The 14,059-nt window shown below is 36.9% G+C and overlaps 1 protein-coding gene across 2 annotated transcripts in view; it reads right to left on the reverse strand.

Annotated features, from left to right (window-relative positions):
- The window catches only part of LOC117989297 (sortilin-related receptor-like), a 53,223-nt gene that overhangs the window by 22,786 nt on the left and 16,378 nt on the right, over window positions 1-14,059 (reverse strand). For both annotated transcript variants that reach the window (XM_034976634.2, XM_034976633.2), the window contains exons 5-7: window positions 5,134-5,396; window positions 3,290-3,480; window positions 882-963 (exon numbers count right to left, since the gene is read on the reverse strand). In XM_034976634.2, coding sequence (XP_034832525.1) covers window positions 882-963; window positions 3,290-3,480; window positions 5,134-5,396 — 536 coding nt within the window. The remainder of the gene's footprint in view (window positions 1-881; window positions 964-3,289; window positions 3,481-5,133; window positions 5,397-14,059) is intronic.

Below are 14,059 nucleotides of genomic sequence, written 5' to 3' on the forward strand. Positions count from 1 at the left end.
TTGTGCGATTCTTGTTGCAACAATGCATTGTAACCAATAGTGAGCGAGCATTAACCAATCAGAGATGATTGCGATCGTGACATTGTAGCTGTCTAACAACCGCGGTAGAGCCACCGTTTAATGCTAATGCGACGCTACTCGTCATCATTTCAGATTTCAAAGCGATCAAAAAGTTTGGCGTCAACTGTAAGTGTAGGAAACTGACGTGATTATAATAGCTTAGGTTAAAAACAAGTCTTATCGCTCATTAGGTGTCTACGTCTTAAAACTATAATGTTGTTTTTATAATATAAACAGTATTTCCAACTTTGTATTGGATGTAGAATGTAGATGTGTGAAATATTGCTATAAATATAGAATCAGTTGCGAACTATTTTATAGCATAAACATGCGATCTCATAAACCAGTCTACAGATTTATACACACATAATAGTATATCGCGTAAAATTTAATTCCTCACGCGCCGCTAACTTTTTGCGTCAAATTTCATGTCAAAAGTACGATTTTAGTCCTTATTTTAAAGGTGAACCATAGAACTAAAATGGCGCGTGAGGAGCCATTTTTTACGGATTATACATTCATACACACACTACTAGCATTCCATACCTTCATACATAGCATTCAGCTAACTCCCAAGTAATTAAAACATGAACTATTCAATTCAAGCCATTTTGGCATAACTTGACATCAAATATATTTAACTTTACTGTAATTGGAGTAATAGGTACACATCATTACGGGGAAATAACTTGCAAACATAAAAGCACCTTGTAGCTAAGGTATAAGGCTCAAACTCGTTTACATTAGCTCAGTTGAAACTACATATAACTAACTTCCTATACGCAAGTGAAGTTTATTAGATTTGATTATATCATCCTTACCTTGTAGCTGGATACAGTTGACTGAATTTCTGGCACAAGTGTAGACTACAAGAATTATCTATGTGGCAGTTGAGCGGTCTTCCTATGGACAAAGCATAATTCAATTTAGTTTTTCTAAAATCTATATAATAATATTATAAACGCGAAAGTATGTCTGTTTGTCTGTCTGTTACCTTTTGACGAACCATCCTATCGTGTAAAGATATCGTGCATCCCGGGGATGGACATAAGCTACTATTTAAGGATCCTTTTTTTCTCTGGTTCCATATCTCCAGTGAAAACAGGGATTCTTATAGGTCTGTCGTGTCTGTCAACAAGACCCGCCAAGGGAATGAAAACCTATAGGATACTTTCCGTTGACCTAAGATCATGTGGCAGGTAGCAATGTCTTATAACACAAGTAAAGGAAAAATTCAAAACCGTAAATTTATGGTTACATCACAAAAAAATTAAAGTGTTATTTTTTGTAGGATGGCACGGAACCCTTCGTGTGCGAGTCCGAATCGCACTCGTCCGGTTTTATATCTCGGAAAATCATAAAACCCTCAAGAGATTTTATGCGTCCAGGCGACATTAATTTGGTACAGAGATAACTTGCATCCCTGAGACGGGAATAGACTACTTTTTGTCAAGGAAAATCAAGGAGCTCCCACAAGATTTTTAAAAACCTAAATTCACGCACGAAGTCACGCATCGTCTTGTTATCATCATCTTAATACATATCTAAATCGAACAAAAAAAATGTAAAATATACTAAAGATCCAAAATTTCGCTTAGAATTTTTGGAATGGACTACGCAACGTATCAATATAGGCCTGTCCGGCCTAAGGTAAGTATGCCATGTCTGTGCGAGTGCAGCTTACGGTGCCATTGTGAGGCACACGCACACACAAACTCGAGCTGAAACTCATTGGAGCGGTTGAGACTACGGACTCTTAAGTAATTATTAGATTACCAATTATAAAATTTCATATTGTGATTTATTTTATGGCCAACTTGCGTAATCTAATATTCGGCAATGCTCAAAGGATTCAAGCCATAAACCTAATTTTGAAACCATCAAATGTCGAAACTTGATGAAACACGGCTCGTTAATTAATCGTTATAATCGTTTCTCATAACTTTTAAGATACTTCCGTTCAAAAATGTTTTAATAGACCACCAATGATTTATAATTTTTTAACGCAAATTATTAATACTCAAAAACAATGACCTTGACTAAATATTCAGTTTTATTGTTCGCAAATTGAAACATCTCAGTCGACTTTTGATAGACCCGAGGTGTTCGATCCCGGGTACGCACTTAACTTTTCGGAGTTATATATGTGTTTCAAGCAACTAGTAACTATCACTTGCTTTAACGGTGAAGGAAACACATCGTGAAGAAACGAGTCCTCTATAATGTTCTCAAAGGTGTGCGAAGTCCGCCAATCTGCACTTGGCAAGCTTGGTAGTAAACCTTTCTCATTCTGAGAGGAGATCCGTTCTCAGTAGTGGGCCGGCGATGGGTTGATCATGATGATGGTGATATGCATTTTAAGAAATTAAATATCACTTGCTTTAACGGTGAAGGAATACATCGTGAGGAAACCTGCATGCCTGAGAGTCCTCCATAATGTTCTCAAAGGTGTGCGGAATCTGTCAATCTGCTCTTGACCAGCGTGGTGGCCTATGGGCTGAACCCTAATCTTTCTGCGAAGAGACCCGTGGTCAATAGTAGTAGATTGAGATGACGAATGAAAAATCTGTTGGGCAGTATCAACTGCAACGCCGTTGCGAGCTGAGTCCCTGTGAAAAAGGACCCCAGATGGGTTTGAAACTAGTCGAGCTTACGTCGACTAAACACGTCGAGTATAACCGGAATCAGCTATATTTATAACAAGGGACCCACCACGACTTCGCGCGGGTAGCTTATTACAATTTTCGTACGGATCTTTAATTTAAAAAAAAATATAGCCTATGTCATGTGACTCGGTAATAATGCAGCTTTGTAATGGTGAAAGAATTTTGAACTCGGTCCAGTAGTTTTGAGTTTATTCGTTACAAACATACAAAAATACAAATCTTTCCTTTTCTTTTTCTTTTTTTTAATCTTTCTTTTTTAAAAATTAATTTATAGAGATATTTTTTTTTTTTTTAAAGAATATTAGCCATGTTAAATGACTAATATTCCCCTTTCCTCTCCAACTAAGCGTCAGGCTTGTGCTAGGAGTAGGTACGACAATAGTGCAACGGGCGGGGTTTGAACCGTCGACCTTAATTAATAAATTAATGTTTTCGAAAAAATCTGTAATTTATGGGCCATATTTCTGTAATTAGCATCTAAGAAATTTAGTGTAAAATTTCGCTGTTGGTTTTCCTATAGTAAATAAAATAAAATAAAAAAATATTAGTGAAGAGAAACTTACCATTTTCATCCTCTGCTGGTGGGTTGATCGGAGACCAAGTCACGCCGTGGTCAAAAGTAATGACCGATACCAAATGTTCCGGCTCGATATTGGAGACAAGCTGTGACTTGTGGTTCACTTTAGACGCTATGTAGATTCCTTTCAGTCCTTCAACGCGGTACAGGTCCGTGAATGGGTCTTCTGTTACGTCTCTAAAATATAATAACATGCTATAAGTGGCGCCGATTCTCTTGTCTTTATCTAAACTAAATTTAGAGTATCTGCATCTTTTTCTTTTTAATATTGCTAAAAAAGGACGGAACACGAATTTTACATAGCAAGACTATTTTAGTGCACACACTACGAATTTAAACAATAGGCTTGCGACTGGCAGCTAGTCACGAGGTATGACAGCTCTAAATATAAATTTAAAACCAAAAAAAAAAAAAAAATTTAAATTTAAAAAAAATTACCAGCACCAATGTTTGGTTTTAAGTACTATTATTTTTTCGTATTATTATTTCCCATTTTGACAGAAAACTATACACGACATAAAAAATGACGTCACTGCAATTAGATGCGGGCGTGCGAGGGAGATAGCGAGGAAAACATCTACTTTTTCTCATTCCTTAATTTCAAATATTAATTACTGCCAACATTTTAATTAGATAGGCCAGGTAATGTAACTCTACATTATCGCGCTCGCCCCTTCGTAACCTCGCGCCCCTAGGCACGTGCCTAGTTTGCTTAAGGGATAATCTGCCTCTGACTCGCATTAAAAATTGAACCTTATAAGGTTGCGTTAAGAAACAAAATCTTAAAAGCTTATAAAATTATTGTCAGTGAGGACCTTGAGGTTTTTAACCATCCCAAAACCACCCAAGCGTCTAAAGAAGTTTGCACTTCAATAATAACTAATTAAATATTCATATTTTTAAACGCTGCTGTTCAACAATAGGTTTTTCAAGTTATTTTTGCATTCAGATAAATGAGCAGGAAAAAATTATTTTATATGTATGTTGTTGCAGTTTTCAAACCATTAAAATCCATACTTCCATACTAATATTATAAAAGCGAAAGTGTGTCTGTCTGTCTGTCTGCTAGCTTTTCACGGCTCAACTGTTCAACCGATTTTGATGAAATTTGGTACAGAGTTAGCTAATATCCCGGGGAAAGACATAGGCTACTTTAGATCCCGGAAAATTAAAGAGTTCCCATGGGATTTTAAAAAACCTAAATCCACGCGGACGAAGTCGCGGGCATCATCTAGTTAATAATAATGACTACAGTATTGCAACTGCGTCCAGAGCAAGAATATTATTGGAAATAGGTAAAACGAGAAAGACATACGTGATATTTGAAATTTCCTCATTAATTACCCATTTATACAAAGCGATTCCACATAGTAAAGAAATGTATAGGTATTTTGACGACTTCTAAGGCACGCCGACAGCAAGCTGTGATAGCCTAATAGTGCCCTAGTAGTTAAGACATCCGTCGCGTACTATAAGTACCTATGTATTATTATTACCATGCACATTGTACGTATTAATTCATTGTGTTGGATAGGGTTCGATCATTATTTTAAAGTACCTGTACATAGGCCGTCTTTTAAAGTACCTGTACAATATTTAAAAAAAAAAATATTTTTTTATTATGGAATATATTACAATAAAATTTAAAGCTAGCCTTATCTAATTACTATATAAATCATGCCCGCGTGGGATGGTGCCAAGAATGCTGGCTGCATTTCCGCGCTGGACAGCCAGGCTGATCCGTTGCGCAAAAAATGAGCCAGCCCTTCTGTCAAAAAATACACTCTAGCGAACCAAGGGCGCATCACCAGTATGATATAAAATACTTACTCCAACCAACTATCCTTCCAGTTGCCTTCAGGGAAATAGCACAGCACCTGTTCCAAACTCAAGACAAAGTTGTACTGCGTGAAATTTCTGCTTATTTCGGACACATACAAGTTAGCCAAATTTTCCGTGTGCATGACAGAGACGAATATACGTTTATCAGTTACGTCTGCGATGTGGAATTTGTTCAGGTCTAATTCTGTCTGGAATTCGGCTTTGAAGAACGGGCCGCGTTGGTGCGATATGTAGAGGTCCAGAGAGTTTTTCTGAAACAAAATAAACAGTTGAATGTATATGTATTTTATTTTATTTGATCTCTTCAATTGAATAATACAGTAGGTACATCTTCTTTTATTCTCCTTCTTTTCAATCATTCACCCTTAGCAGAGTGGTTGTGGTTATATATGCTCCTTCAGTGCTACTCGTGCGATCTCGCTTCAGCGACTTCTGTTGGCGGCATTGTGTGCACAGACAGACACAGGCGTGTTTGTTGGGTAACGGAAGTCCGTCCATCTAATTGGGGAACCACCACGTGGACATACGTAACGTCCGCCCTCCACTCGACCTTGTACCACGAGGTGTTGAATGGTACCACTCTTCCTCGTAATGTGCCCAAAGAACTTGAGGATTCGGCTACTGTACAAGCGACGAAAGCCTTTGATTTATTTTCAGTTCTTTGAGTATAGAAACGTTTGTACAGTACGCGGCAGAAAACAATGTACATCGGCCTTTAGAATGACATTTCAGCTTTGTCTCTGCCACTCATACCTATATTATGACGTTTTTGTCGGTCTCAACGACAGACATTAATCTACAAAACCGCCACCTATCTCTAAAGGTCGATGTACATTACTTTCTGCCGCGTACTGTACAATGTTCGGTCCAGTTTATTCTTAAGAGGCGTCTCCAGCACTACATTTTCCAAAGCATTGATTTTTCGGATCTTTTCGGATACAAGCTTAATCATTAAGCCACCTGAGCTACCTAAGTGAGTAGAGGAAAATCAGCACTGCACGGTCTTAATTCTTGTGTTTATGCAAGGGCATACAGCGTTATGCTGAGCTGTGGGACCTTTGATCAGGTTGTACCACATAGGTGTACGACACTGCCAACACTTCTTCTACTTGGGCCATTAGCTCAAATACCCAAGTGGTGGAGGTGCTGGGATAATCTACCTTTAGGTAAAATTTGCTGTGTGTCGCATAATTTTTAATTAAACTAGCTGACCCGCCCCGGCCTCGCTCGGGTGGAATTTAGAAAATCGGCGTGGGAGAAGAATTTTCAAAAATCCTAAAATTGGTACCTACGTATTTTTTCTTTTGTAACCGAAAACCCAAATATCAATTTTCATAGAAATAACTTGAAAAATGATGGACTTTCATACAAACTTTCATCCCCTATTTCCCCTCTTAGGGGTAGAATTTTGAAAAATCTTTTCTTAGTGGACACCTACTCTTTAAAAAATACACATTTTCCAAATTTCATGTTTCATTGATATATTAAGTCAGTCAGTCAATCAGGACTTTGAATTTTATATACCACATAGATAAACGTTAATCCTTTCCTTCTTTTTGTTAACCGACTTCAAAAAAAGGAGGAGGTTCTCAATTCGTCGGAACCTTTTTTTTTTAACAAAAACTATTTTTACTTGAAACACAACTATTAAGTTCGTTTCGCTGTGAGTCATAAGGCACAACAAAAGCAAGTTAGGTAAGTAAAGTATATGATTCATGTGCAATTCATCGATTTTATATTATCATTCAGGCGCCATATGGTATTTACGACTATCACTACCCATATAAAAAATGCGAAAGAGTCTTTGTTTGTTGGTTTATCCTTCAATCACGTCGCAACGGAGCAACGGATGAGTGATTTTTTGCATGGGTATAGTCGAAGACCTGGAGAGTGACATTGGCTACTTTTTATCCCGGAAAACCACAGAGTTCAAACGGGATTGTTAAAAACCTAAATCCACGTGGACGAAGTTGCGGGCATCAGCTAGTATGTTTATAATGTGAAATGATGATAGCTTAGTGGTTAACACCTCTTGTTCCTTCAATTACCGATCGGATCCCCATTCCCCACCCCTCGGTTGGGGATTCGGTCCCGGGCATGCACCTCTAACTTCGGGTTTTAAGCAATAATGTTCTCAAAGGTGTATGAAGTCAGCCCTTAAACCCTTATCATTTTGAGAGGAGACCCGTTCTCAATAATGGGCCGATAGTGTGTTGTTGATGATGATGGTCATAAAGTTTGCTACTTTTGTAAAAGAAAGGAAGTTAAAGTAATTTCTACTTTTTGCAGTCAACTTTTGGCTTGACGATGATAATATAATGCATTCTATTATTAGTTACTGAATAATTAATTAAGTATCGGAAAACAACACATAAAATTAGTTAGGTATATTTTATTGTAAGTACTGAATATGTGACACAGTAGTTCGAAACAAAATCTAAAACAAAATGAAATATAAAACAAGAAATCATAACATTTGCTTTGTGAAAGTTGAAACCTTATACCTATTTATTTACCTCATGTAATGTTGTTGTTAAAGGTGATATATGATAGCTATATATAATATGTTATAAGTGGATATACACATAAGATAAGAACATAGCGTCTATATTACTGACTCAATAAAAACTTAAAGCACCTACAGCCATACAGAACTACTTGTTCCTATGTTATAAGTGGATATCCGAGATACTCATAACAGATAAGAACATAATGTTTACCTACTATTGATTTAAAGCTTGTCCACATACCTACCTAACTAGTCATATCTCATAATATTATAGTCTAGCATTTAGGGCAAATAAACTAACTTCAAATCTGCGGCTATTTAATAATATTAGGTATACGGTATACCTACTACTTTTAATAATTTAATACGTTGGTTATTATATTTTAATTGCCCCTCTAAGTAATCATCACCATCATCATGATCAACCCATCGCCGGTTCACTAGCACGCGTCTTCTCTCAGAGTGAGAGGGATTTTGGCCATAGTCCACCACGCTGGCCATGTGCGGATTGGTAGATTTCACACACCGTTGAGAACATTATGGAGAACTCTCAGGCATGCAGGTTTCCTCACGATGTTTTTCTTCACCGTTAAAGCAAGTGATATTTAATTACTTAAAACGCACATAACTCCGAAAAGTTAAAGGTGCGTGCCCGGGATCGAACCCCCGACCTCCGATTAGAAGGCGGACGTCCTAACCAGTAGGCTATCACAGCTTCACTAAATACTCATTTGATTAAAATCGGTTGGTTTGACAATGACGAAGGTCTACCAGACAGCTAAACATTTTCATATTTATAATACTATGCGTATAGAATAGTATAGTCGGTATTTATTCAATTAGGTTGGGTTGTGGGGCGTGGGCATCCAAAGAGGCCGTTACCATTTCCTGTGTCGCACTGTGTTTGTTGTTCCCCGTCATGTATCAGGGACAACGAGATCTAACACGAAACAAACGGGACTTTCCCCGGTCCATTCGTTATCTTATTAATCACTAGCTGATGCCCGCGACTTCGTTCGCGTGGAATTAAGTTTTTTAAAAATCCCGTGGGAACTCTTTGATTTTCCGAGATAAAAAGTAGCCTATGTTACTCTCCAGATCTTTATCTATACCCAATACCCATGCAAAAAATCACGTCAATCCGTTGCACCGCACCGTTGCGACGTGATTGAAGGACAAACCAACAAACAAACACACTTTCGCATTTATAATAAGGGTACTGATTATTGTTGTCATCATATTAATCATAATTGTTATGATCATATCAGCCAATGGATGTCCGCTGCTGGACAGGTCTCTTGTAGGGACTTCCACACGCCACGGTCTTGCGCCACCTAAATCGAGCGGTTCCTTGCGATTTGTTTGATGTCATCTGTCACCTAATGGGAGTCTTTCAACGCTGCGCTTTCCGGTGCGTTTCCATTACAGCACCGTGGAACCCCAACGTTTATCGGTTTTTCGAAGTGTGTGTTCTGCCCATTGCCACTTCAGCTATGCAACTTGTTGAGCTGTCGGTTACTCTGGTTTTCCTACTAATATCATACTTAAATGTGAGTTTTGATGTTTGATACTCCTTAATAATTCTTCACACTAGAACGCCTAAAGTAAGTAGCTGGGAATGGAGACAGCTTATAGCACATATTATGTTCAATTTCAATTGTATTCAAAAAGTCATAATGGTCGAGATGGCAATCAGGGTATGAGGCGGGGGGACGCCTAGCCCACCCACACCGGGTTAGCGCGGCGTTCCTTCCCCGATTGTCATCTCGACCTGTCGTGTACTATAGGCATGATTGTTTTTCTCTCTGTGTTTTATCGTGCGATGTTCTTTTCAAATACATAGAGGTGTTTCACTTTGGCATAACTAATAGTATTACAAATAGTAATCTCATTAGGAAATATATATATTCATTTAAACATTTATATATTCTAGTGGCTTCGGTGACTTAGCCATTTAACAGTTCTACAATATTTGTATTCTGTGAACAGATTTTCATCAACGGTCAAATTATCCTCATAGATAAGGAAAATGCAGCAAGTACAATGTTAATTAGAACGTAAAGAGCATATAAGGATTATAAATTTATATTTAAACACTAAACAAACAAAATAGGACTGTGGTCTGTGATTATTTGGTTTTTCAACCGACTTCCAAAAAGGAGTTGGTTCTCCATTCGGCCCGTTTCTTAAACTCTGCATAACTATAAACATAAATCTGATTTCTTCATTATTTTTTTTTGTAATTACATATTTACTTGTTCGTCGCTCGTCGTTGCTGGTGTTGAAAGTAGAACTCCTTTTTGGTTGTGAAATTGGTTCAATTATACTGATTTTACAAAAAATGGTACTATAGGTATATTAAAATTAAAGATACGTCTGTTCGCACCGGTGCAGGTGTTAGGAAACGAAGACGCGAATGTTTGCAGTTATCTTGTAGAGCACATTTCGCTGACGAAGGAATCAAGGAAGTCAGTCAGCGTAACAGACTGATAAACAAATAAATATTTTTTTAAAAGGCTGGTTGACACTAACAATTTATTTGGTATTTATTTGGTATTAATAAATTGTTATTTTAAACGAATTATTTCTTAATTGTTAAATGTAAATAATGTTGGAAACAAATTTGCAAATTTTTGTTCAAAAAAAAGGGAAAAATACTGTAGGAAAACCAGCAGGGGAAAAATTAAAAATTTCCAACGATGCATAGTGCATACATCAATATTATTTATTGTCTTTACATTGCAATAATACGCAATAAAAATGTATCGATTCGTAGGTAAATAAAATGACGAAATAACACACGCATCAGTTTAGGTCAGAGGTCAAAGCTGTGATTCAGCGAGAACGCTCTAGACTCAAAGGATTAAACGGGACGAAATTGTCTCGTATTATTCACTTTACCAACTACTTCCTCGCGCGCCGAGTGGAAAAGTGACAACTGACAAAACAACAGTGACGTAAAAGGACTAACACATGCACTTTTACAAATAATATTTATGAGAATGGATACTCTGATCGTAACGAGTAACTAAAGATTTTATTAATATTGTAATTAATTATTCATCGATCTATCAGGAGAAACTAATATACCAATACCAATATATATACCAACTAGCTGATGCCGGCGACTTCGTACTACGCGTGGATTTAGGTTTTTAAAAATCCCGTGGGAACTCATCCATTTTCCGGGATGAAAAGTAGCCTATGTCCTTCCTCGGGATATATAGCTTACTTTGTACCAAATTTCATCAAAATCGGTTGAACGGTTGGGCCGTGAAAAGCTAGCAGACAGACAGCCAGACAGACGCACTTTCGCATTTATAATATTAGTATGGATTAGTATGGATTATGATCGACTGACATATGTATACCAACTACCAACGTATAGTCCGCGACAAGTCGAGACGGGAATCGAGTTGGACCGACCCGCACAGCCCCCCCGCTAATCCGATGCGGGCAAGCGCGGGCACTGTGCGGGTGTGCGGAGCGTCCCCCCGACAAACCAATAAACCAACAAACAAAAACACTTATGCATTTATAATATGGGTAGTGGTTTATGTTATTTATGTGAGAAGACCTGCATGCCTGAGAGTTTTCCATAATGTTATCAAAGGTATGTAAAGTCTACCAATCCGCACATGGCCAGCGTGACTATGGCCAAAATCCGTCTCTCTGAGAGGAGGCCCATGCTCTGTAGTGAGCCGGCGCGGATGGGTTGATCATGATGATGATGATGCTATTTTATGATATGTAAAGTCTACCAATCCGCACATGGCCAGCGTGACTATGGCCAAAATCCTTCTCTCTGAGAGGAGGCCCATGCTCTGTAGTGAGCCGGCGCGGATGGGTTGATCATGATGATGATGATGCTATTTTATGATAATAAAAAAGTAGTATTCTCAAGTAACAGACCAGTTAGCGCCAAATGTCAATGTAGTTGGAAAAATAATACGGTATTTGACAACTAGTCAATCAGTAACTTTTTTTCAAACGTCAAAACGCGCGCTTGGTATGCAAGATTCTATGAAATACCGGTGTGTGACGTCACAATCATTTGACGAGCTTTTTTTTAGTGTAATCGATAATTTAAAATTGTTATTAGTTATTACACTTACAACCAACAAAGGACGTGGATTTTACGTATTTTGGAAGACCCTCTATTTTAATAATCACTGAGAAATAATTTATTTTTGATGTAGTCAAATACCCACGGAACAGAAAGAACAGTGGAAGTGCAATTCACCAAAATTACTATAGGAACCGCTGTCGCCAAACTCATACAAATATACCGATAGTCATATATTGCACTACAAAGAAACAAATCATTTGATTTGTCGTTTAAGTTTAGTCAAAACTAGCCTACGTCACAGATTTGGAAACAAACCCTGACGTTCTAGAAATAAGATTTATTTTGCTTTAGCGGAAGAACGTATTTACGAGCTATAGTCACACTAGATTCAATTGTCCAATTAATTCCGCTACTTGACCATAGATGGCGGTATTCTAAGTGGTAGCAATTATAAACTTAAGAGGCCACATGCCCGATTTTCGATTTTTTGGGAACTATTGAAGCTTCAGATATAACGATTCTAATAAAAAAAAAGGTAAAATATCATAGATCAATCCCTTCTTAATAGACTACAGGTAACAAAACATTAATTTTATTAAAAATTATAATTCAAATCTTAATTCTTGCAGAAGACGTTTTACTGATTTCGCGCTTTTGAGTGGAACTTCGGCCACATATTTAATACCAAAAAATTGTAGAAAGCGACTTTAAAAAAATACCAATATTATGAACACACTCTCAAAATTATAATCCTGGATTTAGTTGTTATACGTTGTATACAAAATTAGTAGATAAAAAAATCAAAACCGTACGCACGATTTATGAAAATGTAAGCGTTAGAATAACCCGGATATCTTTAAATTTGTCGCAATTTAACTAATAATAAAAAATATAGCACGAAAGTTCAGTATTCACTTAGCGTAAATTGTAAAAAAATAAAATTCTAGAAACTATTTATATGACCGAAAAAAATTATCAAAGTATCTTAAAATTTACATATAAAATGGTGCAGCAGACAGTACGACTGGCATAGCGAGCTCAGCGCTCTTCGAGGGAGGACGTGTTGTTGTCGGGCGCAGTCTCACGCACACATGCAAAGCTTGTGTAAATTACTGTTGTTAACAATACATAGCGCGACCGACTCAGTTTGATGAACATAGATCCGATCAATACTGAACAGATGATAAGTTTTTGATACAATTGGTATATATTATTTTGTTTTTTTTGGTATGACTATATTAAAATATCATACTAGAAGTTCTATTTAATTTAATTATATCAAAAAGAGGTTTTCAATTCAGTGCATATTTTTTCAAGTGAAGTTTTGAATTAAATTAAAAATTAGTTTTGATTATTTTTTAAAGCATATAGAAAATTCCACGCAGACCTTTATTGATATAGAGATAAATAATAATATCATAAAAATAAGCACTTAACAAAAATATATAGATAGAATAAAAAATATATCACTACCGTTATTATAAATGCGAAAGTGTGTTTGTTTGTTTGTTGGTTTGTCCTTCAATCATGTCGCATCGAAGCAACGGATTGATATTTTTGGGTATGGTTAAAGAGGGAGAGTGACATAGGCTACTTTTTATCCACTATCCTCATTAGAAATGCGAAAGTGTGTTTGTTTGTTGTTTTGTTGGTTTGTCATTCAATCACGTCGCAACGGAGCAACGGATTGATGTGATTTTTGCATGGGTATAGTTAAAGACCTGGAAAGTAACATAGGCTACTTTTTATCGCGGAAAAGTTCCTCCGGGATTTTTTAAAACCTGAATCCACGCGGACGAAGTCGCGGGCATCAGCTAGTTAATTATAAAGTACATTATATAGGTATAAAATTAAGGTACATTATAAGTGTAAAATTTATGTTTAATAAACGGAAAGGTACTTAAATGAGGTGCGTACCAGTTTAATTTATGACATATTTTATTGTATTTGCAAACTGCATCAAAACAATGATATACCTGAGAGTGTATATCAAAACCACAATGATGTTTCCGAACCAAGATTACCATATTGTTGTGAGGATCAGTGTAGTAATCCTTTGCCAGTAATCTGGTTCCTTTAATGATAAGCAGTTTATAACTAACTTAATCTAGATTTTAACTGTAGTATCAAACTTGCTCCTCCCCCTTTCCTAGCCTCCCCGATGACGCTGTAGTGACCAGAAGGGCCTACGCAGCTTACTCTATTCAAAACTAAACAACAATGCAACTACTTTACTTATTCTATTGTTCGCGATATCATCCAGGTACCTACTGCTAACAAAACCATAAAGTTTACTGTTTTGTTTATATGACGTTGGTACTTGGTATCCATATAAT

Source organism: Maniola hyperantus, chromosome 16, assembly GCF_902806685.2.
Source record: "Maniola hyperantus chromosome 16, iAphHyp1.2, whole genome shotgun sequence".
NCBI lineage: Eukaryota > Metazoa > Arthropoda > Insecta > Lepidoptera > Nymphalidae > Maniola > Maniola hyperantus.